This window comes from Typha angustifolia, chromosome 7, assembly GCF_048772165.1.
Source record: "Typha angustifolia cultivar Huaian chromosome 7, ASM4877216v1, whole genome shotgun sequence".
In the NCBI taxonomy this organism is placed as follows: domain Eukaryota; kingdom Viridiplantae; phylum Streptophyta; class Magnoliopsida; order Poales; family Typhaceae; genus Typha; species Typha angustifolia.
Window position 1 is genome coordinate 16896269 of NC_133245.1, and position 26938 is coordinate 16923206.

Consider the following 26938-nt stretch of genomic DNA (forward strand, 5'->3'; position numbering starts at 1 on the left):
TATGCTATGTTTGCTAGTGAGTTTGCTGAATCGAAGTTTGCAACTCCTTGTCTAATTTATGTGAAAAGAATCTTAAAGCTTACTCAGCCCATCTTTAGATTTCTATATAACTTAGCTGAATAGAAAAATGAATAGTTCTACAACTCACATGATATCATATTTGAGCTTTAAAATATACTAGATGCTATGTTGTCTGAGTTCTTGTTTAGTTGAGAAAAATAAAAGAGTAATTTACAACTTATCTCTCTTTCTCTTTTCGTAGTTTAGCTTAATTTTAATTTATTCTTATGAACGAGCACTTAATTTTCTTACGGCCCACGCTTAAATTATAATTGTTAATCAATCATTTGTGGGGACGTGAGAAATTTTAATTGCCCTCACATAAGTTTTATTATCTCTTATATGATAGAAAGATTATTAGCGGCAATGAACAACATTAATTTCAGCATAAAACATTAACTAATAGTAATAAAATAGACTGTGTTAGAGAGGAATTAAATGCTTAAATTTAATACGTATATGTAAAACTAAAAATAAAACCAAATCAGGGATAAATTATAAATTGCTAAAGAATAAAATGAGAGTAGATATGAAAAGTACTTTAGAAACTTTGGTAATCAGTTTATCTTTGTCCTATTATTTGCAGGGTCCGTTACGAATCTATTATTTGTCCCACTTGTAACAAAGATAAGTGTTGTAGCATACAAGAGAACATTATATGCCGTCCTTCTTGACAAAAAACAAACAAAAATAAGATATAAAAAGACATCAAGTGGATAAGGACACGCAATTTGCGGAAAAAAGCCTCCTATTTATAAAATTAACAATTTTAGACTCTTTATTTATAGGCTAATAAATTTGGGTTATTTATTACTTTTATTTTTATTGAAAGCGTATATTTAGATGCATAAATTAGTAAATTAAAAAAGTACACATTTTACATTTTTCACATACAATTTTATATAAATAATACTTTTTTTTATTAAATTTCGATGCATTAAAAGCATATTTTTTATATAATTTTCTTTTATTTTCTTTTATTCGGACTAAATGAGTAAAACAGATCCTTACTTACTACTTCAAAACTAAAAGACTCAAAATTATTAATACCATAATTAAAAGATTTTTTTGGTGCAAATTGCTTATATATTCAAGACAAAGACAGGAAATGCATTGATTGCTAAGAGTAGAGGAGGCCAAAACTTTGACAACGATGCCATGACATGTAATCTGTGAGGAATGGGGGGGGTTAGTCTCCCAATTGGTGATTGGTTGCACTGATAGTATCATTTAATTGGCATTCATTCTTCATAACATGATGCAGACCTCCCCCTCCCCCATGCATGTATGATTGCAAAATTTAGATTGAAGAAACCATCATCGATGTTGTTACAACACCTAACTAACTAATTAACTAACTCGCTGTTGGTCGTCGTCCCTCTGCTTCATGAATTAAGCTCTACTTACCATCCATGATATATATATATATATATATATATATAAGTTGGGCTTGGGCTAGAAATATAAGAAGGCCCAATTGGGCCATAGGATTAAACTACGGACAGATATTCTTTTTTATTCGCCGGATAAGCATCTTATCCGCGAGTTGTACGATATCGGAGGGACGAGGGAGCGATGGGGGAGGAAGGGAAGGAGGATAAGAAAAACGAGAATAAAGGCCCGTCGAGCTCGGGCTTACCCTCACTTCCTCCGAACCGCCACGGCAACCTCCGCAGCGCTTCCGGCGATGGCCATCTCAAGGAGATCCTCGGCGACATCAAGGCATCTAAAACCCCTGTGAGTTATAAAATCAGTCCTTTTGGCTTCCATCCTGTTCTAACCTAATATTGTTATTATTTATTAAGTTTTGTTACTTTGAGTAGATGTGAGGCATCAATTTCTTTAAAAGGGTTCGGAGATTTAATGTCGGCAAAATTATTGCCCTACCTCTTAATAATACTTCTTTAAAATTAACGTAGATTATTTTATTTCTTTGTAGGCGGTTATCAATTATGGTGCTTCATGGTATGTCGTGATCACTTGCCATCTATTCTATATTTCAACCTTGGTATTGTGTCATGTATGTAAAACATTGTGGTAAATGCACATGAACCTAAATATTAAAAGTACTGTTCATCCCTGTTATGTCTGCTATAAACCATTTTCGTACGCCCTGTTAGTTTCAGCATTTTTCTTTTTGAAGTAAATCCTGTTGCATATTTACGCCAAGTAATTTAGTGATCTTAGTTGACGACAGGTGCATTCTTGAGTAAGGAGCATCATTGCCTAGGTGGCATTAATTGAATGGTCAGAGATCTATTTAGTTTTCCTTGTTTATTGTTTCATTGATGTTTAATCTTCTATTGGTTCAATTTTACAGATCATTTACATATTTTCGGTTTTATATACTTTCTACTGCTTATAGCTATTCATTTGCTACGCATCAAGCAATGTTTAATCTCCTGTTGCTTGTAAAGCATTTTTAACAATCTGTAGGTGATTTCTGTTTTGATGTATTTAATATAAAGAGTCAGCATCATCAGTTTTGGAATGTATAAAATGGTCTATTTAGGTCCTGACTGTTATGATATATGCTACAGAAAAATGTGAATATGATTTATCCTGTAAGTGACAAGTGTTGTCCAAAGTTGAGCTTGATCCGAAGGTTTTTGACATGATATGGTTAAATGAAGTTTTCGTCTGTAAGAGTTTTCACGAATGATATACTGACTGCTGAAGAATTTTAATTGTATATTAACGTAAAACTTAGAAGCCAAAAAGAATATGTTTCACTTTCAGGCTGCCTTAGTAAGTATTCGCAATGAAAAGATTAATGTAAGCATATTTTATGTTGAAATCTTCAGTTTCTAGAATTGCTCTTATTGAGAATTTGAGAGCGATAACAAAATATTACTATCAAAACCAATAAATAATATACATAACTACTTCAGCTTCAGAATACTGTAAGTTGTAATTTTGACCATCAATATCATCCTACACATTAATTCTGTCTGTCATGCATAATTTCGGAATTTGTAGTAATACCATACTTTCCTTGTTGATTTACAGGGTTCAGTGTTCATCTGTTTTCATTTAGTTATTTGCTTCTTTATGTGTTTGCAGGTGCCGTGTCTGCAGCCAGATCCTACCTTCTTTTTGCCAGTTGAGCAACAAATTTAAACAGCTTTCCTTCATCTATGCCGATATTGATGAATGCCCTGAAACAACACAGAATATTCGGTACACCCCGACGTTCCAATTCTTCCGCAATGGAGAAAAGGTTGATGAGATGCTTGGTGCAGGAGAAGAGAGGCTGCATGATCGCTTATGGCTGCATTCATAGTGATAATTTAACTCTCGAGCATTTTGGAGCAGTTGTAATCATAGGTTCAATGAGCAACCAAATGAATAGACTTCCCATGAGAAAATTCAGTTTTGTGCTTCACTTTTTATTGTTCAAGAATGTATTGACTCGTAGACCTAACTTGATGCCAAACAGCCAAATAATTGCTTTCTTGTTCATAATCTAAGACTGATTAGCTATTCCCGTGTTACGTGTAACATGTGTTTATGGGAAACTTTCTGGCATAAGTTTTGGGCAGTTGCCGTTGCTTTGGATACCATGCGCTGCTGGTTTCTGCATAACTTTTAGAAAACTTTTTTAGGATTAAATTCTGGATAAGTTAAAAGGCCTGTCTGATATCTAAGTATTCTGCATCACTTACGATAGATTTGAGCGTCAGACTGGACGTTTCATTTAGGATTGTTGGACAGTTATTGATAGGATTGTAGTTTCTCTGTGCCATCATGTATGAATGCCAAAATAAATATAGCCTCTTACTCTCTTTTTTTCACAATATGGATCAATAATTTGATTCATTGTACTGCGATACCAATGTTGAATGCAAATGTGTTCCCAGCCAGATCTTCTAAATCAAAAGATATCAGCTAATGTGAAATTACACGAATAGTTTGTTATCCACTAATTTTAAGTTTCCAAAATTTGTGCATTTTTTCGTCCATGGCTTCGCTCTGTAGCTGGAGCATGGATAGCTTCCCATGGTGGCTCCGAACTGTCATTGGGTAGCAGCAAAGATGGTAGGAACAGTAGAGTGGAGCAGCGTCTCATGGTGGAAGTTGTAGCGGTTTCGCTGAAGCTTCTTGGGCGACATAATTCTTCCTGGATGAAATATCAAAAAAAAAAAAAAAAAAAAAACTAGAATCAGTAAAATACAACTGTGTTCTTCAATCCAACAGGAATTCAAGCTCTAATGACATGCATAGCTAATATGAGCTGATTGATAGATAGCTAAGAAGTGTTCAAGCTAACTTCGGTCCATCAACACATCATTCAGTTAATACATGATGCAGAACATAAAAGTGGGTTACTGCTTACCAGTGATCTTGAAATACCAGAATGCGAGGAAAAGAAATTGCTTCATGGGCATAATGACTTCATACATTAGCACACCAGATAAAAAATTTCCTGGCTCATTAACCAATTTAAACCAAGGGACTGGGTTTAGTTCTACGGTTGCCCCTCTCTGTCTTAATGGAAGCAATAACAGAATCAGCAGCAGGCCCTAGACCTCTTCGACCAACCAACTTGACACCCAGCTTCTCACACAGGTAATTTAGTCTCATTTCATCACCTCCTCTCACCTCTCTCAACTCTAATGCATGTTGTCGAGATAACAAGGTATAAACATGAAGCTGCTGTTGCTGATTATAGTGGGACTGGAGTTGCTGAAATAGCAACTTGTTTGAGTGGTGTTGATCTGCCTTTGCTCCTTCATTACTACTCTTCTTCCGTGACCCACCTAATGCCACCCTCAGGATTGCTGTAGATTTGGGATCTGAGGTTTTCTGGCCAAAAATGACAGAAAAGCTTCCGAATTCCAAATCAGGCTCCCTAAATAGATCTGCCAGGAGTGCTGCGCAAGCCTGAGTGTTCGTTGACGGGCTTCTTTCCACTTTTATTTTCAAAGCTCGAGCATTAGCATGGTGAGCCATATTAGCAGCTTCTCGCAAGCCACTAATAAAAGCACCATGCATAGTTGCAGGATAGCGCCTTGTGGTAGCCTCACCAGCAAAGAAGAGCCGCCCATCTCCAACACTTTCTGCTAAGATATCATAGTCATCCCCAGATGCTCCGACAGCAACATGAGAATATGAACCTAAACTGAATGAGTCAGTACCCCACCTCGTGCAAACACTTTGGAGAGGGTCTGGAACTTCAATTCCTTGTGGTTCAAAGATGCCTGTTTGCAAAGTACAAATATACTAGCAGTAAGTAATTATCACCCTTACCTCATAACAATAAAGGAAAAAATATTTTATATAACTTATCAGCCATGTGTCTAAGTATATATAAGAGCATTAGTAAAGAGTTCATAGTCTAGAATTCTATTTTTACAAAAAGGTTGACAATTGATGCCATGTGACAAGCAGTAAAGTACATAGAAAGTTCAACTGCGTCTTGCATGAATACTAACCTATTAGTGCAAATTTGAGGACATGGGACCTTTTGTAACAATAACCAATTCTTTGACAAACTCCTCCTTATGGATAATCAACCAAAACTATTAACAGAAATATGATAAAAAGAAATAATAAACTCACCCCTGAGAATCTGAAGAACTAGGGTCACAGCATCAGTTGGAGGCATGGTTTCAAAGTTGTGCGCTGCTTCTCCTGCAACTAATGCAATCAAGAGTGGACCGCCAGCTACTGTTGCATAACTATAGAAAAGAAAGAATTCCCCTCGGCGACTTGGATGATCAGACAGATGCCCAAAGGTATCAAGATCAGTGCTCCAGAAGACATAGGGGAACAACATTGCGACCTTATTCAACAGCCCAAAACCCAATCTCTTAATCCCATCAAGCTTCCTCTGGGGCAGCTCAGGAGCAAACTTTATCGTACCATTCTTTAAAACACCAAGCGGAACAGTGCACAAGGCCATGTCCCCCTCATAGACCTGCCCGCCTGCAATAATCTGCACACCATCACCACCATATCGGATTGTATGCACTGTCTTCTCATATATAATTGGAACATTCTCAGCAAGAGCTTGAATCAATCGCCCATTACCACCAGGCAAGAAACAATGGTCTCCACCCATATCATATGGATCATCCTGATCCCAAAATGCCAACGAAAGCTTTGACAGCAGCCCAGCATTAGCATACTCCAAGTTAGCAAGATGCCAATTAAACAGATTCATCTCCTCGTCAGTAACAGCATCACCGAAAACCTGTCTAAAGGTCTCCAAGGCAGCTCCAAGTGAGACATCCATCGCAACCTCTCCCATACACTGCCTCAGTCGGCTTGCTTTATCTAGGAGCTTGTTGAATGCATTCTCCACCTTGCTGTCCAAATCAGGATCGACTGGCTTCCCGTCCGGCCTATACAAGGGGCACTTGTCTCTCACCTTATGAAGCATTGAACCCAACTGCTTAGCAATTATCGCCAAGGGATTTCCATGTGTACCAGTCAAGACACTCCCGCCCAAATCGGCCATCGCAAATTTATTTGAACCCTCCATCTTCTTCGTGTACACCCGGCCCCCGCACCTCTTCCTACCCTCCAAGACGACAACTTTAAACCCAAATGCCATCAATTGCCTTGCGGCAGCCAAACCCGCCAGTCCAGCTCCGATGATGACCACATTCGGTTTATTGGGCTCTGCCGGAATCCGCTCCTTTATCGCGGGAGCAACCCCAAAGTTCACGTACCCGTGAGAAACCAAGTAATTATAAGCCGAATTCAAGAGAGGCTCGTAGAGGGGCGGAATCACAGAGGTAAACATCTCCTTCGTGACCCAATTGGAGACATTCTCCCTCCATCTTGCAATGATGTGGTTCCTGATGAGGATGTAGTTGACCTGCTCGATCCCGCCTATGGAGGAGACGACGCCGGCCTCGATCTCCTCCTCGGTGAGTGTGTCGGCAGGGAATCCAGCGGTGATACCGATAAGGGCCTCGGCGGTAGCCTCCTTGTTGATGACGATGATCTCCTCAGAGATATCGGGGTTAATGTAAAGGTTAGGGTTTGCGAATGGGTCCTTGATGGAGTTGGCCTCATTGGTGGGAGCCAAGGAAGGAAGCTGTGGAGGTGGAGGTGGTGGCGGCGGCGGTGATGGTTGAGGAGATTGCGTTACCTGAACGGTAGGTGGTTGGGCGGCCTTGCGGCGGAATCCGGTGCGCTTGCGCTTCCCTTGGAAGGGGATTCGGAGTTGGAACGGAGGGTAAGGGTAAGGATTAGGATTAGGATTAGGGTTAGGGTTCGGGTTCGGGTTCGGGTTAGGGTCAGTGTTAGGGATTGGGATTGGGATTGGGTTAGGAAAGGAAGGAGCTTCGACGAAGGGAAGAGGAAGAAGGAGATTGGGAGCGGAGAGAGGAGGGATTGGATTTGAAGGGGGTTGGTCTGACATTGTAGCACTTCACAAAGAGAAGCAAAGAAGAACTGACATTTATATATCTTTCTTTCTGGTCGGTAATTTGGTTGGAAGTTTTGGCAAGTCTTTACCATTCTAAGCGTCTTTAGATTGTGATTCGTGTTAAGCTGGCTGAGTTCTATCTGCCGATATGTTCTTTATAACTTATTATTAGCCTACGATTTCAATATATTGCTCCGTCTTCTAACTTATTATTAACCTACGAACTAATTATCTAACAAAAAGAATATATAATTTAAATATATCAATTAATAAAATTGGTCATAAAAATTCTTCAGAATTTTTATCTGGAGAAGAGAATTAGTTGATCTAAGCTGTGTCTCAATTTCCGTTGCTTTAATCAACTTTGATTTCTATGTTGAGCAAACTCTCATATGGTAATATATGATTATTGAGATAAGTTTGGCACAGCACAACGGCATTTTGTATGAACCACTGGTAGGATAAAGGTCATAGAAGCTTTTGATAATTTAATAGAATTATAAGCAGCACATTCCTACCTACCTATCAATGACCACTAAACTCTTCAGTATAATTAACCACATATAGCAAATTTTATATGAAAATATTAACACTATTCACGAATAATAACAGACATGACGAATTTAAAATATGGAATTTATATTTGCATGGTTAAAAGAACGAAGCAAGTTGATTCACTACTTACCATTGAAGGAGGAAGAAGAAATAGAGAGTATATTCAAGCATTTTTCACTCACAACATTCAATCCATTACGATGATATGAACTTTAACCAGTGGAAAGCTTTCTGAGTTCAGTAAATCTAAAGCATAGTCAATTGACCTTTTAGGAATCCCCAAAAGGTCAGTCATCAGTTTTGTGTGAACACAACATGATGAAGTTGCTTTGACTAATACATTTCAACACTGCATTGAGTCTCACTATGATGGACTCTCGTCAAAATTGAGTTTGAACTCTTGCCAGAGCTTTCGGAGATATTTCCTTAAACATTATCAACCCAAGATTTCTTGGGGTAAATCAAACCAAGTTTCATGGGTTTATGGAAAACATAATGGAATCAAGGAATGTAGTACATTCTCACAGAGCAGGTAATTTCTGTTTCATCTTCAAGGTTTGAGAGCTACTGCAAGCCCCACCCTGGGATGTGCGGTTGCTGCCTTGGGGTCATACTCAGCAGAAAGTGTCACAAATGATTTTGGCCTCCATTGATGCTGGCAGAGAGCTGCGACCTTTCCAGTATTGCTGAATCGTGTCTTCACAGTAGTTAGAGGATCAAGAGCATAAAAGCTACCAATGGTGAAATTATTCTCATTGGTGCTGAACCTGTGGGTTACTTCAGCAGCCACCGCAGCTCCATTTTTAGGATTGACCAAATGGACATAAGAAGCTTTTAATGTCTCACCCTTGTCCGTCCTAATAAAAGACGGCACAAAGTAATTATAAGTGTACTAGGAAATTGAGACAAATTGTCACAATAGAACATGGAACATGCAGATAAAACATGTCGAAAATGTCACAAACTCTCCCTATGTATATAAATTAATAAAAACATAATTATATATAATGTATATATAGATATATATATATATACCTACGAAGTCTAAATTAGCAACATTTTTCTCGATTGTCTGTGAATAAGTGTAGCATACATAGAGAAAATACCAACAAAGATAGCTTGGATATTCCATAGTAATATTTTCCAACCATCTATGAATTTCCACAAGAGAATCGTAGAAACTGAACCAAGCATGTAGATTAAGAATTTTTATTCCAAAATCTTAACAATCATTAAAAACATAGAACCAAAAAAAAAGAACTCACAAGATTAGAGCAGCAGACAAATCTGGCTTGTTATAACCAATCCCAGCATTATATTTGGCGAAAGAAGCAGAAGCACTATCAAACCCAACCTCAGCCCCAAGACTAAGTTCTTTTGTGCCAATTGTTGCTGCCAGCTCGAGCAAAGGACTATGGGTCATATCGATACTAGAATTTATTGCAGTGCGATCATGTAGATACAGCAAATCGAGCTGCAAAATAAGAGCACAATATCATCAGGTACTCTTTCAAGTTTCAACAGCTAACTAGCTTTTATAGCAACAAGATCATTCAATTATATTCATAAGAACCCTAAAAGTCCTAATTTCATCCTGATTTGACTTATCTATTTATTTCAGTAAATTCATTTAGAATGGGGAAAAGCCTCAAGCCAATGATACCAAAAATCATAAGTTAGCTGAGCTAATTGAAGCAAGCATTACTACAACATGTTATTTTAGTTTTTCGAACTAGACATAGATTATGTTTACCTTGGGACAAAAGAGTCCTAATGAGCATAAGACAAAAAGTGACAAGAGACAAAGAGGGGTCAATAAATTAAGAATATATACGTAGTAAAGTGTCAGACTTGGAAATTAGCAAAAGAACACCAATTGACTTTGGCTACAAATGGATGAGCTGACATAAATAAATTGTGGAACTCTATCAAGCATGTAGAAGCATTTGGATGCTTAAATAGCTAAGATTTTTTTCAATCAGCATCACAGATGTGGTGAGTGGAGATTGCTATTTTATACTCTTGAGGTAATTTCAGTTGTGCCTTTTCTAATCCTATGTAAAGTCAAACAATGTCAATGAATTCAAAGAGTCAGTTAGCTAAATTAACTAATTCAACCCCTATTGGGGTCATAAAACATCACTTTGAGGCTGCTTTAAGTATAGAATGGAAAAAAGCTTAATGTACATCTCCTTCATACTGTCTCATTTTTTCCCATAATTCACTGACCTTGCCAGACTTCTGATCAGGGATTTTGAAGCTGAATGAAGTCTTCAAACCAGTGACTATCTCATTAACAGTGATTGTAGTTGAGACCTGTAAAAAAATGCTTATCATAAGATGTTCGCAGCTTCAGTGGAACACTGGATATTCAACAAAGAGTGAGAATGAAATCAAGTCAATGCCTTCTCAGTATCACAAAAGCAGATGAATATGTATAGAAAGGAAAAGGTTAGACGAGCCCCACGAGAAACTACCATATCTATTAGCTTTACTAGGTAAATGTAACTCAAGCCAACAATAAGATTTAACAAACTAAGGATAAAATATTAGCTTGACAACATGATATAACCAGATTCGTCTTACATGTGAATTGGTATCAACTTTCACATTGACAGTTGTTCTACCACTTCTGTATTGTGTGCTTATATCACCAATGAAAAGCTGATCAATCTTCACACCAGTAGCCGTAAGCCCCTGTAATACCATACAATATCACTTTTTAAGTCTAGAAAATCAGAGAAATGAAACATCATTGATGGTAGGACAGAAATCCCATGCCGAAAACGATCTCCGGCATAAGATAAATTTCATATGCCTCAAGTAAAATAAACAGCTACAGTGTAAGAAAGACAACCAATAGAGCAAGAAGTAGATATCTGTTAACTTTATGTAACTTCAGAAACAGGTAGTCCAGCATTAAACTACATATTTGCAATAAATGCCTTGGCAACTAAGGAGAGTAAAACAATAATAGAAGGATGAGATGGCCAGAAAATGAATTGTTAGTGTAGTAGTTGTCTATTATTTTCACTATTCTATCCTACAAGCTTTAAAATGCTACAGGCTCACGTAGTACTACAAGGTCATTCTTGTATCCATTCTGCAAATTTCAGTTGATGTGTGTTCGCAATCTTCGCACATAGAATAATATTTTGCAAAAGAACATATAAGACCACTGTTCATAGTATTGACCCTACTATCCGTCCTCCCATGGTTCCACAAGATTGGCTCTGTGAACACTCAATGGCACCACTAGGCAGCATGCTACATCCAGAGTTGGAAGAATTGAGCATCAAGCACATGCAAGTATGCAACAGAACAAGAACCCAAAAGGAAAGATGCCATTTAGCACATGGAGAAATTTTTTATTTTAGCTTTCTCAGTCTGGTGCAACTCATTAGATTTATGAATTATTTATAATAAGCAACAGAATTAACAAAGGCTAGATAACAAATTGACTGTAAATTGACGATATACATGTAATGCAATAAAATCTTTTTTTGTACAAAAGAAAAGGAAGAACCACTAAGAAAATGTTCTGAGCAAAGGATGTTCCTTCAATTTTAGGTCCTATGTAAGTATTTAACAGTAAAGCACACAAGGAAGTAACAATCCTTCTTACCAATCCAGCATCACTCAACGTCGTCAAAGAGAATTTATGATCAAAACTGTAATCTTTGTTTAAAAGATCTGCAAGGAGAAATAGCAGAGTTTTTTTAATTTTCCTAAAACAATTATATAATAAAGTTAGACAAAGACATATACAGTAAAACACTAAAGATAATAAGATGAACACCAACAATGGCTACTATAATAAGTCAGAATTATGCATTTGTATTAATTAACAAATTCTGCATGTAGAGCTCCTCAAGGAGGATAAACGCAATGAGGACCAAATAATAAAAACTTCAAGCAACGAGAATGGATTAGTTTGTGTTAGCTTGATTGCATATGTAAATTATCTTAGGTAATATGCAGCACCTTAAACTCTTGTTATCTTGGATACCCATATGACAAGGAAAAAAAGATGGGAAATCGAAAGAAAAACAACACAAACAACTGAAAGAGAGCAAAAGATCCAACAAACACAGAACAAGAGAAGAGAAAACACAATAAAAGAGAGCTAGAAAAAACAAAATCAACAAAGCAAACAACTGCTCGAACTGTCTAATTCTCACCACAAGAAAAGGCATTAGCAACAATGAAAGGCACAATCTGAGCAACATTTCACAATTAAAGCAACAAGCTTCTAATAACACGCCGATTATATGAAGTTCAGAAGAGAGAGAGTAGATGTTACTACTTGCCTTTAGCTTTCTTTCCAATCTCAAAGAATGGAGCTGGACCGTTGCTCATCTTTAACTTAAGTAATCTTAGTCGCGCTACTGTCAGAAAGCAAAGTCCATCAACAAATAGACAAAAGATAGATAAAACGAAACAATGTGTCATAGATTTTCATAAAAATAAGAAAAGACTAAGACTGACAAATATTTGGCTAGTGGGTCACAGTAAAAGGGAAAGACATTAGAAAGTACATATTGAAAGTTCAATACACAAGAAAATAGCCACGACAAGGTCTAATTTACACTTGAATAACAAATGAAACAGAAAAAACACGTGATCTTAAAATAACTACATCAGATATGCTTCTTCATCGAGAGAAAGAATCTAAAGGATACAATCCTCATAACCTAAAGGGCTCAAAGTTGGGCTATGTACCAAAGCAGGATATATAGAGATTAACTGGATTGCATCGGAGCTTGGGTAAGATTTGAACTCAAGAGCCAAGTACTTTGGCTGGAAAAAAGAGCCATTGCTGTTTATTTGGTCGATCCAAGACCTCGGCGTCCCAGTTGACTTATTATCAAGGACTTAGGGAACTCATTAAACTGACCCACTAAATGAATGCAATCTCTGAGATTTTACATCAACACAAAGAAACAATAATCAAATCAAAACAACGGCGTAGTGCATCACTATTGAAATGGCTTCTAGTCTACACTATTCATTTGAAATCTTATAAAGAGGTCAAGAAGTGCATCAAATCAGATCCAAACCGGAAGAAATGAAACGAAGAAGGCGATGTAAGTTACCAAAGTAGATCCACCGGGGTTAGAATCTCGACCTGGCAACGCCGACCAGAATAGAACGGAGAGAGGGCTCGTGGCGATTGGAAGCCGCCAAAAACCCTAATACGAAGTCTTTTTTGGCGATGGGAAGAAGGGTTTTGAGGTGCAGAGAGAACAGTCCTCCCCTGTTTGACTAGTTTCTCGATCCGACAAAAACCGCATACAAACACCCTGCGATCCTCTCCAGACTTGAAAGTCCGGTTCTCGGATTAAAAAGACACCAAATGGATCGGATTCAAAAGATCCGCCAACCCGAACTATCTTATAGGGTTTGGATAGTGGAGCGCGTTCGGATGTAACCGCGATCCAGGATGTATCCCAGCAACCTATCTATTGAAATTAAATTCGAGGGAGAAACGAGTTAGAAGAACCAACTCAAATTTCTGAAGCAGCACCTGCTTGGCCTTTATATTTACTTATTATGTGTTTTGTTAGAACATATTTAAAGAGAAAATAAGCCTCAGTTTAAGTCATTAATAAGAGAATATATTACGAGATTGAATAGTTTCTTACTATTAAGTAACTATAGTCTATAATTATATATAGATTACAAAATGAAGGAGAATCGCTAAGACACGGTAACGATCCAAATACTTTCACAATAGCTGCTGCAATGAACTGCAGAACTCATGATCACAATTTACGAGCCATCACTTTGATACCTTTTAATTGCTTCTTGTTTGCAAGACAAGCAGTTAACAAATGCAGCAGAAATAGACACCTGCAATAGTTATATACCAAGACTGACTACAACTTAATTCTAAATCTTCAAATTTCACCTCTATGTTTACAACCTCTGCAAACATCTTAGCCATTAGCAACCACCTTCCTGGCATATATCCTATTCACCACTCAAGATAAAGAAGTGCACAAACAACAATATGTTAATAGGTTTTAAGAATGGTAATGCAGTAGTAACACCTTGCAAATAGCTAGAAACTTAAACCTCCGCTATGAAATGACTGCAGTTTCTCCCAACTGCCTAAACATACTTGCGTGTAGTATAACATCACAATTATCCAATAGCCAGAAAGTAGAAGCAATATCATTTCTGCCAGTGTTTCAAATGACTGGCCAAATAGCAAAATGTTGGCAATAAAATAGTCAATGTTACCTTACAACAATTCAACTCAAGGATCTCGGCAGTACAAGACAGGCACAGAGCTGCAAAGAAACAAAGTGAGAAAGAGAAACAGTAGAAAAATAGATGATTAATAGGGCCATGATACATCATATGTAACAGTCCTCTCTTGAGAGACTATACACCGAAAGGATCATAATATTAACAACTCACAGAAAATATTTAGCTACAGTGATTCTCCGGCTATCAGAAATTATTAAGGATCAAGAGGAAAAGGTATAGCAAGTAATAGTAAGAGCAATACAATTACTTGAAAAATCAGATATTAGCAAGTAACAAAAATTTGTTGGATGACATGGAAGAGATCCACATATTTACTCATAAATCATTGCTATTTAATTACTAAGCCCAAGTCAAAGGCATAATGTGCCGACAGAATACCTAATAAGGAAAAAAAATGGGGAAAAACAATCAGAGAGCAATATTTACACATTCAATATCTGCTAGTTGAAATGCAAGGTATCCTCAATAATCTAGTACATTTCACGACAAATTAGCATCCCAATTATTTCTTAAAATTAATACTTCCAAAGGACAGAAGTCAATAACAAGCAATGAATTGCCACCTATGCTCAAAGAGAATGCAAAAACAGAATTATGTGTTCAGAAATTATGTTGAGTTTTAAAACTGCCATCAAATTTAGATGACAGTTGAAGAGCAGCTTGATAACAGAAAACAAAATGAGCCCTCACAATATTACACACAGAACAAAACTGTAACAATGGACATATAACTGTACAAGAAATATTCTACCACTACGGAGAGAAGTCTCAGATCATCACAAATTCAACTAGTAATACACTAAAAAGAAATTTGTAAATTTGCTTCATGATTGATACAGGTCCCAATCAAAATCAGGTTGTGAAAAAACCTCGTAATCAGTTAGTCCATCTACAAAGCTATCGATAGTCTGCATTCCTTCCAAAAGAGATGGCTGAAATCGGTCGCTTCTGGAAGGGAACAACTTGTAAAATAATAGCAACCCAAGAGTAAATATAGCTTGAAGCCTCGTAGAATCCCCTTGGACTGAGAAAAACAGTAGCATTGACAGAAGAAACAATATTACGCAAAAGTGCATGATGCACAACACACTGTCCATCAGCTTCCCATCATTACCAGCGGGGAACCCTCGAACTCTGTAGACAAACAAGAAATTGTACTTGTCCACTACATATCGATAGCCAAAATATATGGCGCCTACCGGAACGACGAGAGGAGCAAACAAAGAGTAGATCATGGTGAGCGCAAATATTGTGAGATTAAAAGCATAGTACTGTGCAAAGTCAAATGTCTGCCTCGGCATGTGGAAGCTCCTATTTAACGGGTAGAGTGAAAGGTCATGTCCTTCAATATCACCATTGAAGCCAAAACTCTCTTGCCTTTCAGACACCAAAGGCATTCTTAGATTATTTTCCTCATTGTTCTGCTCTAATGGGTAATCCTCGTTCTCCTCTGGAACCAACTGAAGCATGTCATTCTTCCGAAATTTCTTCAACATATTCTTTATCCAAGGAACAGGAGCCAGCAAATCAAAAGATATCCCAAGAAAGGTGCTCGTGATTAAAAACGCGAGGGAAGAAAGACAGGACCGTGATAGAAATGATGGACTCATATACTGCTCAATCCGTTTGCAGTCTTCACCATCCAAGTAACATCTTCCCATCCGGAGGATTGCACTTTCCAGTGATGACTCTAACAGACCGCGTAAGATTATGAGATTTACCAAAAAGAAACAGACCAGCTTTAGCAATGCAGCTCTTTGCTCCCCAGAGAAAGTGAGATGGCACTCAAACTTGGAAAGATAAGAGAGGACTGACGGGATAATTATGTACATGCTCACAAATATAAGGACATTAGGAAGGAACTGCAGAATTACAGTCCAGAACCAGCTGGAGCTCTCAAGCCAAGCTAACCATGACTGGGCATGGTCCACAGCTTCAGCATTGAAGATTCGTGCTGCATTCTGCATCCCACTAATGATTGCCAAAGGTGAGCTACAAAACAGAAGCAATAGAAGAAGGCAACTATTCACAGCCACCCGCCGCAATCCTAAGGAGAGCTTGCTCAAGCCCAAGTGATTCCAGTAGATATCAGAAGCCGGCGGTGCCCTCTCCACCCTCCATCTGCTCCTCTCAAGCTGGAGCTCCATCACGGGGAAAAACCGCCCAATTGGTGTCTTCTTCTTCTCAGTCCTGAAGTCCCTCACAGCTTTATTAGCAGTATATACATCCTTAAAGACCACGAATGCGATCCCTGCACCCGGCGCTTGCCCTTCCTTGTAATCCATCAGTTTACTCTCCAAGAACAACTTCAAATCGTGCATCTTCCTCAACCTCTCTTCATCAGTAAAACCCAATTTTGCAGCAGCCATCGCCCATACCTCTTTAATCCTCGTCCAAATTGGATGTTCGTGCCTTCGATGGCCACCAACAAAAACATCATCACCGAATTGGCTCTGGGCATCCATTCGGGCTTCCAACCACGAGATCTTGTTCTTAACCCGTGTCCATTCGTTGGCTATATACTCTAAGGAGCACAGATCGAATGGCACTATTACCCGGTATACTTTTCCAGGATAACGATGCTGGAAATACTCCTCGAGGGGGGCCTTGTCGGCCGCGAGGCTCTTGGGTATCCCCTGAACCAGGATGGTGAACACAGCGATGGAATTCGAGTTGGGGTCACTAGGGTTACCGTTTCCGTCGCGGAACCGGGTGATGCGGAGATCGTCCTCCATCTTGGTAATCCCAAAGTAGGCGATGGCGACGATGACGGCCATGAGGAGGAAGTGGATCCAGAGGAGGGGGGAGCCCTTGGGGACATGGGAGATGGTGGTGGCGGCGAATTGATCGGCGATGGGGGCGGAGGCCGCAAGGAGGTTGAGGGGAAGTGCGGCGGCCAGAGCTACGACGGAGACGGCCAGGAGTACGGCGAAGCTAGCCCGCTCGATGAGGAGGAATTGTGCGGCGTCGGCCCCGCAGTGCAGGGCGATCTGGGTGGCGGTGGCGTGGTAGACGGAGAGGAGCTTGGCAGCGAGGGCAGAGGGGCCGGGGAAGCGGCGGTGGTCGCTCCGGAGCTTGACGAGGAAGAAGAGAAGGACGCAGGAAGCGGCACCGATGGCGGATATGTTGAGGAGGTACTGGATGCTCCCGTACCACGCGGCGGCAGGGTCCTCACCGGAGTCGGAGGAGGGAGCAGCGGCGCCTGCGCCTGCGCCCGTGCCTGCGCCAGCGAAGAAGGAAAAGATCTCCTTCATCGCAGCAAGCCAAACCCTAACCCTAACCCTAACCCTAACGAGAAGAAAGGGGAGGAAGAGGGTGGAAGAGGGGGAAGAAGATTGAAATCTATAAAAGATGCGGAAGTAGTCGAATAAAAACCGAAGACGAAAAAAAATAAAGATAATTATTTTCTTGTGGGAGAAGAGACGTATTAATATGTAATAACACTTTTTTTTTTTTTCCTTTTCTCCAGTATCCTCTGCAACTACTAGTCAGATAAAAAGCCACGTATAAGATGATAAACGAATCCTAGAGGTATTAAATGCATAAATTACCTTGACCGGAAACAAAGAAATGGATCAATTACCACGGCTAATGTAACAGATAATTAAATTGGTTTTTGCCAATTCTTTGACTAAGTTTGCAATCGCCTGCATCCCAGGGTGAGGTGTTACTAATAATGCGACCCACTTTGTGCCAGACCATGACAACTAAAACCAACAAAGATAAAGTATAGAAAAACTTAATCAACTCTAGCTAATATGAGTCGGATACAATGATACAAACACATGCGTTCAAATCGAACTTGGCTGTGCGTTATTTTTCTGCTGGCATGCAACCCTTTCGTCTTCAACTTTAGTCAGCATGTTTGTCGTGCTGTGCTTTGGTTGATATAAAGGTAGACTATTAAGATGGTCATCTTATAAGACACTTTGATGTATGATAACAGAAGGCAACTATAACTACCGGTGTCGTATTTATTTGTTTTTAATTAGAATTGATAATAGTAGTTTGAAAAATATTTGGATAGTTGTTACCGAAACGACCGGAGATTTTGGTACGATTGATTATGGATATCTCATCTGGATCCGTTGAAGCATTTGCCAAGTAATTCGAGTTAATACCAAACCACAGCATCTAAGAAGAATCCGACCAACTTATCCAAGACATGGGAATCTAATTATTGTGGTCCGATCTAATCATTAAACATTTCCCTTTCTGGTAAAACTAGCTCTAGCTTACCGTTCCCAAACTCTCTCGTCAAAGAATAAAAAAAAACCCGAGAGAGAGAGAGAGAGAGAGAGAGGAGCAAAAGAATGGCGACCGCTCTCTCACTCAACGGCTCCATCATCCGCAAAAGCCCGGCCGCCGCCGCCGGCGCGAACCCAATCCACGCTCGCCACGTGACCCACCTCGCCGCCCACCGTGGCCGCCGGAGGCCGCCGTGGGCCCCGTCGATCGCCGCCTGGCGGTGGGCGCCCCCACCGTCGGCGGGGCCGAGGGCCGCCGACGACTCCTCCTCGACCCCCTTCCAGATGTCTGTGGAAGACGCCCTCAAGCTTCTCGGCGTCTCGGAAGGCGCCTCCTTTGACGACATCCTCCAAGCCAAGAACGCCATCGTTGCATCTTGCAAGGACGATGCAGAAGCCATCGCCCAGGTTTGCGCGAGAAATTGGCTCTTTTGGGAGGATGTTGATGTGGTTTAGGTTTTCGTCAATTGGATTTTTCCCTCTTTGAGGGTTTTGGAGCCATGAAAGAGTAATCTCGGTGATGGGCTTGCAAAACTCAGCAAAGTTTTCTTGTTTGGAGTTGCAATTATATGCCCTGCAATGCCCCTGGCTTTGTTCAATAAGCTTTTCCCGTCTCTACTGGGACTGTCATGAAATCTTAGGTTAAACAAGCTGTTATAGGTGTTTGTGAATTTAGTTAGTAGAATTGACTTCTTTGTTTTCAATAAATTTTGGTACCCCAAGGTCTGAGGTGGTGTTGTAATTACCCACTCTAATCTCTGCATATGAGAGAGAGTTAGGAACACTTGCTTCTTTACTCCTCTATATAGGAATTAGATTGGCAAACTTCTCTAAATAATAAAGGGTCTAATTTAGATCAAGAGACAATTGAGAAATGGTACATCACTTGTTGGTTATTGTGTGGTCTTTTATAGGGTACACTACAAAATATTGTGTGCGTACCTAAGCTAGTTATTCTTATAGTTATTCTAATATATTTACCTGAGAGACTATGATAGTCTTTTGGTTTCAGGTTGAAGCTGCATATGATATATTGCTTATGCAGAGCTTGTCGAAACGCAGGGCTGGCAAAGTTGTGAGTAGTGGCATCCGTTATGCCGATGTCAAACCTGTAAGAGGTGCAGGGGAAGGTGCTATGCCGCAGCGGGTACAGACATCAGTGAAGAATGTCCCTGTTTCAATTGATGCCCCATCTACTAGAGATTTGGGTATCCAGGCAGGCGTATATGGAGCCTTAGTGGTTTTCACATATGCTAGCGGAACCTCTGCAGCTTCTGGGGGAACATACACCGGAGCTGATGTTCCTGGAGTAATATTAGCTACAGGAATTGGGGCTTCATTGTACTTTTTGACCAAGAAGAGTGTTAGCCTTGGTGAGTAATTAACACTTTAGATTTTTCATCATCTTGTTTTTCCCCTAATATTTCATATTATGTATAGTAAGTACTTGCTTTGGAAAGTTTTGATTTGTTGATCCCATGTTAGCATGAAATAGCTGGTATCTTATGAATCAGATAGGCTACTTGCATATGCAAATGCTCAGGGAAGTAAGTTGGATTGTATACATGCTTGTGGTTCTATCAAATATAATATATCTGGATTTCTTTTTCTTCATGATTAAAACAAATATTATAACTTTGACATCTGCCAAATATATTTTCGCTTCTAATGTGAAAAAGATGTATAGAAGATAGTTTAGCTGAAGCAATAAAATTAGGATGTGATTTACTGCATGTACAAGATCCTAGAATTATGCATGTGGTATCACATATCTCCGTATGCTGTTATCAGCTTGATTTTTCTTCATCAGCATGAGAAATGAACAGATTGCCTGTCATTTGCAGGAAAAGCTACAATGATTACTGTGGGGGGCCTTGTTGCGGGTGCCGTAGTTGGATCAGCCGTAGAGAAATGGTTGCAAGTGGAGATCGTCCCCTTTATCGGTATTCATTCACCTGCGGTGATCATTAGTGAATTCATCCTCTTCTCACAATTGTTGATATCGCTTTATCTGAGCTAGGCTTGAAATAAAGCCATCCGTGGCATGTAATTAGTGGAAATTATCTATTGTAAATTTCGCAGCGCTATGCACTATTTCTTTGAATGTAACAAAATGGAATGTAGGTGTATAGCAACTGAGTTACTGTAGAAGTATATTGTAGGTTGGTTATCAGAGTTGCATGAAACTAGCTGAGTTTTCTTTTCTCATACTGGTGTTGGAATACAAAATCTTCTTCAAAGTGGATATTGCTAATCATTTGTAACTGTGTGTTTTGGCAATTTCCTTGGCATAGTCTTGAAACTAATAGCAAATATAGCACTCAGATTTGTCAAATGGGTTTGAGCAAAATGGAGGCATTTGCAACTGGCTCCTTTTGTTGTGAATGTGATATAAAAAGACCGATTGAGTGAGCAATTCTATTTATGTTCCTTTTGCTACTGCTATGAAGCTTTTGGCGTCCTTTTGGACTAACAATATTAGATGTGCAGTAGATCAAACAGTTCTCTTTGCATCTTGTTGGTACTTGACCTTTGAGTTATCATTATAAGAAGTGGAGATAGGAAGACAAGAAATTGGTTAAGGGAATTTTATTGTCATTACGCTAATTTATACAAAATCCCTTGGACAGACTCATTTGGAAGCTCAGCTGAATCTTTTTTTTTTCTTTTTTTTCTTTGACAAAATGTAATTTTTCTCTCTCTCTTTCTCCTTCTGTTTCTGATCGTGCACATCACTCTACTGTGAGTTGAATCTTTTTTAATTCTGAAACTGAAATCCGCCAATATCCAACCAGATAGGTCGAGCAGAAGCTTTGCCAGACAAGATAACATGAAAATGAGTAGCAATTCTTAAGACTCCATTAGAAATTGCTTTCTGTTTCTTTCCTACAACAATCACCCATGTCAAAATAATTCTTGAAACAAAACAATGATAAGGAAAGAGATTGCTTGCCAACATTGTCCAGATATCATACAGAGCCAGACCCAGATTTGTATACAGAGATCAAATTAGACAAAGAAAAGAACTAGGAAAATGATTGCATTTTATCTTCATCTTGCTATTAATCATATAGAACTTCCCTAACTTTATAAGCATGGTAGTAGAGCCTGATGGTCAGAACATATATAAACAAATCCAGAGTGCCGTTTCACCTCATTGACATCTTCATTGTAACAACTCAGGACAACTTTGTTTGAGATAACTCCATCAAGATTCAAGAATGCTTAGCTCTGTTGGAGCTGCACAAGGTGTGAGAGTCTGAAGGCCCACTAATGCCCACCGCCTCTGAGAGATAGCGTGGGATCTTTGGTTGAACTGGCCTTGCTAATGAGATTCGAATCAAGAAACACAACGACAACAGTTATATCATCATGGAAATGTCGTCGCACCCCACGGTCAATCTTCTTGAGATCAGAATACCTCATTTCTCTTTTCTTAGCTGCTTCCTGTAGTGCAGCTTTCACAAGCCTTTGAGCAATTCCCTGCATCAATTAATGGCGGCAAATAATGATTTTTTGGCCAGATACAGTAAAGCCCAAATAGGTATACATTGGAACTCCATAACATACCAAAGCACAAAGACCAGTTTTTTACCACTGAAAAAGAATAGGAGCAACAATTTTACATTGTTACAAATTTTCCTTGCATAACATGCCAGCGAGGACATTTGAGGAAGGTCATTTTATCGACCAGAGCACCTTTTGGTCTTCATAAACACATGTTGGGGACAACGATCTATATCTTATCATATAATTCATCAGTACTGCACTTGAGTTATTTTCCCTTGGTGGATTGGTAATGAGCTTGCTCTAATGCTAAATACCAGCAAAACATCTTGAGAAGAAAGAAGATTCCCTGTTCAGATCTCCATGGAGGGTTGTGCAACAGTTATGAAGAGTGCTTGGATACATAGTGGTAGGGTGGTAGCCCAACAATGTGAGTACTTCAATACATATTGACATCCAGCATAACCTTTTCAGAACAAGACAGAGTGCCCTAGTATATGCCGGTTATCTTTGTACTGTCCTTATTATTGGATTTACTTGGGACACAAAAATTTATTTGCAAACCACGGTATAGCAATGACATTATTTTCAAGCACAGGACATCAACTTATACAGAGGATGCCTAATATAATCTAATAAGTTGATTTTGAAATCCAATCACTGTCTAAACAAGATTTATTTTCGAAAAAAGATCTACATAAAAGGAGAAAGATCAGATGAAAAACGTACCCTGCAGGGATGATTTTGGACCATGTCAACTGCTTCCTGATTGCTGAGGTGCTCCCAGAGCCCATCAGATGCAAATATAATAAACTGATCGTGTGGGTGTAATGGTTGTACGGAAATTGATGGATCGGAACTAAGTATTGGCATCTTAAAAGGTTCTCGAAGGCGAAACTTTGCACACAGAGGTTCCCTGTTGAACTCTGGTTTTTTAAGGTAAAAATCTCCAATTGACCTTGAAACCTGCAAGACAGAGCATACAGTCTGAGAATTACTGCATCAAGGCAACAATCAGTTATGATGCAGTAACATGACACAAGCACACGTATATACAGGAGAGATGGTCTTCCATCTTACAGTAACAAAGTGCCTGAAAGGAAAAAAATAAGGTCTTGTGGTGCTTACTTTTCTACTCAATAAGTAGGAAAGAATTGGATGTAAATACTCAGCAAGGTGTCAACCATATTTCAGAGCAAATAATTTAAGACTTCAACCCGTTGATCTAGATCATAGGTATCTCAAATGCATAAAATTCAAAATGCAATTGCATTGTTACTTCAGTACCAAAGACTGAACTTTACTGTACATCGTGCTCTTAAAGATCCATCTGTTTAGTGGATAAGAGGGCAGTGTAGCATACTAGCATGTAATATTTGTTTCTGGGCATTTTAAACATCCTCCAGATGTCTTTTAAAGAGTGAATTTCCTGGTAAATTAATCCATCATTAAAAGTTGTCTGAGGCCCTCTTAGCTAGTGGACAACCAAGAATGCAGATTCTAATTGTATCATAGCAGCCACCCTAAGTGCTCTGCATGCAATTTACAAATTGAATTAACTAAAAATTTATAACCTCTTTCCATCCATCAAGTTGCCGAAAATAGAGCAAGAGTTAAGGATTTAATGAACAACATTGACGAGAAGACATATTGTTGAGGATCCAAATCCTTTTCTGAATTATTAATGCCTCACACAGCATCCTTTTCAAGTTTACAAGAAAACAAATATACAGAGGCAAAGATTCATACAAGGTAAAAGTCATGTTAGCTCAACCTGACAAACTAGGATAAACAGCCAAGATAGATTGAATAATACCTGAATGAGGCCCTTGACACGCCAAACATTATGCTTTAAGACAACTATCTGTGAATCGTCAGGATGTAACGACTGCAACTCTTTCCTAACTGACTCGATGCAAGCATTATGCTCCGTTGACAACTGGACTGCTAGAATCTCTCCAGTTGCCTTGGCAAGCCTCCCTAAAACGGCACGGGAATCCCCGGCGTTAGCAATATAGAGGGTTCCACCACAAATTATACCAACTAGGCAGCAAGAGCCAACAGCTGCAATCTGAGGTTTTGTAGGCCATTGTTTGGTGACCACAGATAAAAATCCCTCTTCCGTAGCTTGGAATGCTTTTCGAATCACATCGGGAGACATCGATTGCTGCTCGGATGCAAATTCTGCAGGGTAAATCAGAAAAGAATAATGAAACAAGGAAGTAAAACAGCACCTAATAAGATAGCCACTCGGATGCACAAAGCTGTTACATAAAAACTCCAAGGATGAATTCATATATATGGTGGAAATTGCATCATTTAGCATGTTTACATAGGAAATGATCTATAACATTTAATTTCTAGCAAAGATGACTACTAACTGTATGAAGTAGAACAGAACTAGCCAATGCCCAATAACAGAGGTGTTACGACTACTAAATTTAATTTTAGAAGCCTTACTCTGGAGATGGCGAAATAGATGATTATTGATATACTGGGAAGTCTCCGGGCCGCCATGCCCATCATAGATTCCGACAAATGTACCGCAAGGCCCGGAATCGAGTGAGCTCAACGGGCCAGACTCGACCTGGCTCTGGTCCTCAAGTAAGTTGTTCGCCTGCACGACGGCCATGGAGAACTGCCCATTCACGTGCTGCCCAATGTCCTTGTACCAGAGAAGCCCATCTTGCCGGCCGATCACATCGGAGCCGGCGTGCACATACCGATCTGATGACGGCCCAAAGCAGGCCCTTAAGATGTTCATCAGAGCAGCTAACATTCTTCATGTCATCCACCCGTGCGTGCAAGTTCTAGAAGACATCTATCTTTGCTAATGCTTCAATCCAAAATTGCAAACACAAGCACTTCCTTCCCTACAATTGGGAAGAAGACCGACGAAGTTAGAATGACAACTGCAACAGCAAAGTTTCCAACTTTCTTCTCAAAGTAATGGAAAGCGAAGCAACCCAACATCAAAACCCGACCTTTTGCATATTACTAGTTCTTGCTACAGATTATAAGGCCAACAAAAGAAGCAAACCCAAGAACACCACACCCATTTGGTCACCTTACCTCCTAGGCTTCCTCTACCCACTCCGCTTCTCCTACAGTAAAGGATGAGAGAACTCATCAGCGTCATAGAACAACATGGCGGAAGGGAAAAGGACCGACTTTTATGTCTTTCTAGAGCTTTGGACAAGCTTCTGCAAACTATACGACAGGTCTCAGATCTGGACACCCATCAAATCACACAGAGGGGGAAAGAAATGATAGGTGATAGGGACAGAGGTGGAGTGGAAAAGAAGTCTTTTTCTTCTTGTAGATTAGTGATCAGTGGGTCGATCTTCTGCGGCAATGGAAATGGAGCAGCCAGGAAAGGTTATGAGGCTAAACCCCATAAAGAACCAATAAAGGAGAGCTCAGAGCCAGCTAAGGGAGAAGGCCCAGCTAATCAGCGATGGGCTCCACCATTCCCGAGCCCAGAGGAGGGAGGGAGGGAAGGAAGGAAGAAGGGGCAGATTGGGAAGAAGACGATGGGTAAAACGGGAAACGAGGAAAGATTACTCCAACATCGAGGAAGTTGCAAACGATGTTTATTTTATAAACAGGTGTAAGTAAAGTAATAATCCTTATCCAAAACATAGTAACGATAATTTGCATTTAGCACCATAACTTTCGTGATTTTACGATTTACATCCTGTTTTTTTTTTCACTGATTAATGGTTATATTTTTTTAGTTTATTCTTAGAAAAATATAATTAATAACAAAAAAAGTCTTAGTTATATATATATATATATATATTAGAGTGCATATAATTACAAAAGAGGTGCACAGAAGACTGCATAGGATTGAATGTGGCTTCTTAATTATTTGATTCATACCATTAAGAGAAAGATTTTTTTTTATTTTTAATTTTAAACCACCTCTAAGAAAAAAGGTTTAAAGTGTTTATCTCGCAAGAATGATATGATATAAGACAATTTTGAGTTCATGTTCTAATTTGTATTACATCTTAAAATGGGCAGGTACTTTTTTTAAACCAACTTCATAGATTTGCTAATCTCTACATAATTTCTCTAAATATTAAATACTAAATTAGTATTTTTTTAAAAATCTATCTAATTAATTAGTCAATTTTTTAACATCATTTTTCAATTGAAAGCTTTGGTAATATAATTAGATAACTGAGGGCGTCAAAGATCTATCTCATACGACGTCAAAGATCGTTATAGACTTATAGCCAAACGAGTGTCTTAATTAGTCTTTAATTTCATGCATTAAGGAATTAATAAATCCATTAAACCCCACTAACACAGCATAAATAACTCCCCATCCTAAAATTAAGCTAACTTCGTGGAAAGTAGCGTCCAAGTCTTATCAAGGAGGCGACGTACCAAAATTGACCCAGTCTTTGCTCCGCTAGCCATTCTATGAACTATGAAATGAATCTAGTAGGCATTTGTGAATTAATCCAAGATTCCCACCTAACATCGTCTCTTGACTCTTGGACAAACATTGAATTATTATACAACCAATTAATGCGTCCCAATCAAAACAAGGGCCACCCACTCGACTAGGGTGAGAAAAGTTATAATTATTTATATAATCGGAGCATAAGATCAAACAAGTTGGAAAGATATGTGGGTCAAGTAGAATCCAAGATGGCATTGAAGATATTGATATATAAATGGGACATGAAATCTAAGGGGATAATGTTGTTAGGTAGTAGTTATAAATGGGTAGGGCTCATCCTAATAATTTCCAGATTATAATCATTTTTTAAAATTTCTTTATGTTTTCCTATGTTTGAACACTGTGGAACTTCAAATCAACCATTTGTTCTATTCCACTTTGAAAGACATTCTATGCTACAAGACATTTTGTTCTTGATATATTATTATGGGCTTGAGG

General features: G+C 39.1%; 6 protein-coding genes across 10 annotated transcripts; 2 read left to right on the plus strand and 4 right to left on the minus strand.

Annotated features, from left to right (window-relative positions):
* Window positions 1–1580: 1580 nt before the first annotated feature.
* Window positions 1581–3543, plus strand: LOC140762940 (thioredoxin-like 3-3). Its single transcript, XM_073100926.1, has 3 exons — window positions 1581–1797; window positions 2000–2025; window positions 3124–3543. The coding sequence occupies exons 1-3, from the start codon at window positions 1636–1638 to the stop codon at window positions 3341–3343; spliced, it is 408 nt and encodes a 135-aa protein (XP_072957027.1). The 5' UTR covers window positions 1581–1635; the 3' UTR covers window positions 3344–3543.
* A 384-nt stretch (window positions 3544–3927) lies between these two features.
* Window positions 3928–7472, minus strand: LOC140763113 (lysine-specific histone demethylase 1 homolog 3). Its single transcript, XM_073101166.1, has 3 exons — window positions 5623–7472; window positions 4397–5261; window positions 3928–4180 (listed from the first exon to the last, which is right to left on the minus strand). Exons 1-2 carry the CDS (start codon window positions 7433–7435, stop codon window positions 4504–4506), a joined length of 2571 nt encoding a protein of 856 aa, XP_072957267.1. The 5' UTR covers window positions 7436–7472; the 3' UTR covers window positions 3928–4180; window positions 4397–4503.
* Window positions 7473–8202: 730 nt separating this feature from the next.
* LOC140763980 (mitochondrial outer membrane protein porin 6) lies at window positions 8203–13314 on the minus strand. Of its 4 annotated transcripts, none has more exons than XM_073102381.1 (7): window positions 13125–13314; window positions 12307–12381; window positions 11622–11689; window positions 10583–10693; window positions 10226–10312; window positions 9262–9470; window positions 8203–8853 (listed from the first exon to the last, which is right to left on the minus strand). In XM_073102381.1, the coding sequence occupies exons 2-7, from the start codon at window positions 12353–12355 to the stop codon at window positions 8547–8549; spliced, it is 831 nt and encodes a 276-aa protein (XP_072958482.1). In that variant the 5' UTR covers window positions 12356–12381; window positions 13125–13314; the 3' UTR covers window positions 8203–8546. The 4 variants fall into 4 exon arrangements, with proteins under 4 accessions (XP_072958482.1, XP_072958481.1, XP_072958480.1 ...); XM_073102380.1 differs by having other exon boundaries at window positions 12307–12384; XM_073102379.1 differs by having other exon boundaries at window positions 13093–13314.
* A 1765-nt stretch (window positions 13315–15079) lies between these two features.
* LOC140763392 (CSC1-like protein At4g35870) lies at window positions 15080–17646 on the minus strand. Its single transcript, XM_073101567.1, has one exon. It carries the CDS (start codon window positions 17524–17526, stop codon window positions 15097–15099), a length of 2430 nt encoding a protein of 809 aa, XP_072957668.1. The 5' UTR covers window positions 17527–17646; the 3' UTR covers window positions 15080–15096.
* An 865-nt stretch (window positions 17647–18511) lies between these two features.
* On the plus strand, window positions 18512–20727 carry LOC140762859 (uncharacterized). The gene is made up of 3 exons (XM_073100830.1): window positions 18512–18927; window positions 19532–19892; window positions 20364–20727. Exons 1-3 carry the CDS (start codon window positions 18586–18588, stop codon window positions 20537–20539), a joined length of 879 nt encoding a protein of 292 aa, XP_072956931.1. The 5' UTR covers window positions 18512–18585; the 3' UTR covers window positions 20540–20727.
* Window positions 20728–21356: 629 nt separating this feature from the next.
* Window positions 21357–25582, minus strand: LOC140763938 (probable protein phosphatase 2C 60). Of its 2 annotated transcripts, none has more exons than XM_073102324.1 (5): window positions 25094–25582; window positions 24487–24899; window positions 23843–24210; window positions 22756–22992; window positions 21357–22002 (listed from the first exon to the last, which is right to left on the minus strand). In XM_073102324.1, exons 2-5 carry the CDS (start codon window positions 24803–24805, stop codon window positions 21790–21792), a joined length of 1137 nt encoding a protein of 378 aa, XP_072958425.1. In that variant the 5' UTR covers window positions 24806–24899; window positions 25094–25582; the 3' UTR covers window positions 21357–21789. The 2 variants fall into 2 exon arrangements, with proteins under 2 accessions (XP_072958425.1, XP_072958424.1); XM_073102323.1 differs by having other exon boundaries at window positions 25099–25581.
* Between the last annotated feature and the right edge of the window lie 1356 nt (window positions 25583–26938).

Excerpts from the sequence above, each read along its gene's own strand:
- LOC140763392 (XM_073101567.1), bottom strand. The coding sequence starts at position 17,526 with ATGAAGGAGATCTTTTCCTTCTTCGCTGGCGCAGGCACGGGCGCAGGC.
- LOC140762940 (XM_073100926.1), top strand. The coding sequence starts at position 1,636 with ATGGGGGAGGAAGGGAAGGAGGATAAGAAAAACGAGAATAAAGGCCCG. Across the intron at positions 1,798-1,999 it reads TCAAGGCATCTAAAACCCCT|GCGGTTATCAATTATGGTGC; the intron begins GTGAGTTATAAA and ends ATTTCTTTGTAG. Across the intron at positions 2,026-3,123 it reads ATCAATTATGGTGCTTCATG|GTGCCGTGTCTGCAGCCAGA; the intron begins GTATGTCGTGAT and ends ATGTGTTTGCAG.
- LOC140763938 (XM_073102324.1), bottom strand. The coding sequence starts at position 24,805 with ATGTTAGCTGCTCTGATGAACATCTTAAGGGCCTGCTTTGGGCCGTCA. Across the intron at positions 24,211-24,486 it reads TCTATTTCGCCATCTCCAGA|AATTTGCATCCGAGCAGCAA; the intron begins GTAAGGCTTCTA and ends TTTACCCTGCAG. Across the intron at positions 22,993-23,842 it reads GTGTCAAGGGCCTCATTCAG|GTTTCAAGGTCAATTGGAGA; the intron begins GTATTATTCAAT and ends TCTGTCTTGCAG.
- LOC140762859 (XM_073100830.1), top strand. The coding sequence starts at position 18,586 with ATGGCGACCGCTCTCTCACTCAACGGCTCCATCATCCGCAAAAGCCCG. Across the intron at positions 18,928-19,531 it reads ATGCAGAAGCCATCGCCCAG|GTTGAAGCTGCATATGATAT; the intron begins GTTTGCGCGAGA and ends TTTTGGTTTCAG. Across the intron at positions 19,893-20,363 it reads CAAGAAGAGTGTTAGCCTTG|GAAAAGCTACAATGATTACT; the intron begins GTGAGTAATTAA and ends TGTCATTTGCAG.
- LOC140763980 (XM_073102381.1), bottom strand. The coding sequence starts at position 12,355 with ATGAGCAACGGTCCAGCTCCATTCTTTGAGATTGGAAAGAAAGCTAAA. Across the intron at positions 9,471-10,225 it reads CTGATCAGAAGTCTGGCAAG|CTCGATTTGCTGTATCTACA; the intron begins GTCAGTGAATTA and ends CTTATTTTGCAG. Across the intron at positions 8,854-9,261 it reads TTGTCTGCTGCTCTAATCTT|GACGGACAAGGGTGAGACAT; the intron begins GTGAGTTCTTTT and ends GTCTTTTATTAG.
- LOC140763113 (XM_073101166.1), bottom strand. The coding sequence starts at position 7,435 with ATGTCAGACCAACCCCCTTCAAATCCAATCCCTCCTCTCTCCGCTCCC. Across the intron at positions 5,262-5,622 it reads AGTTCTTCAGATTCTCAGGG|GCATCTTTGAACCACAAGGA; the intron begins GTGAGTTTATTA and ends CTTTGCAAACAG.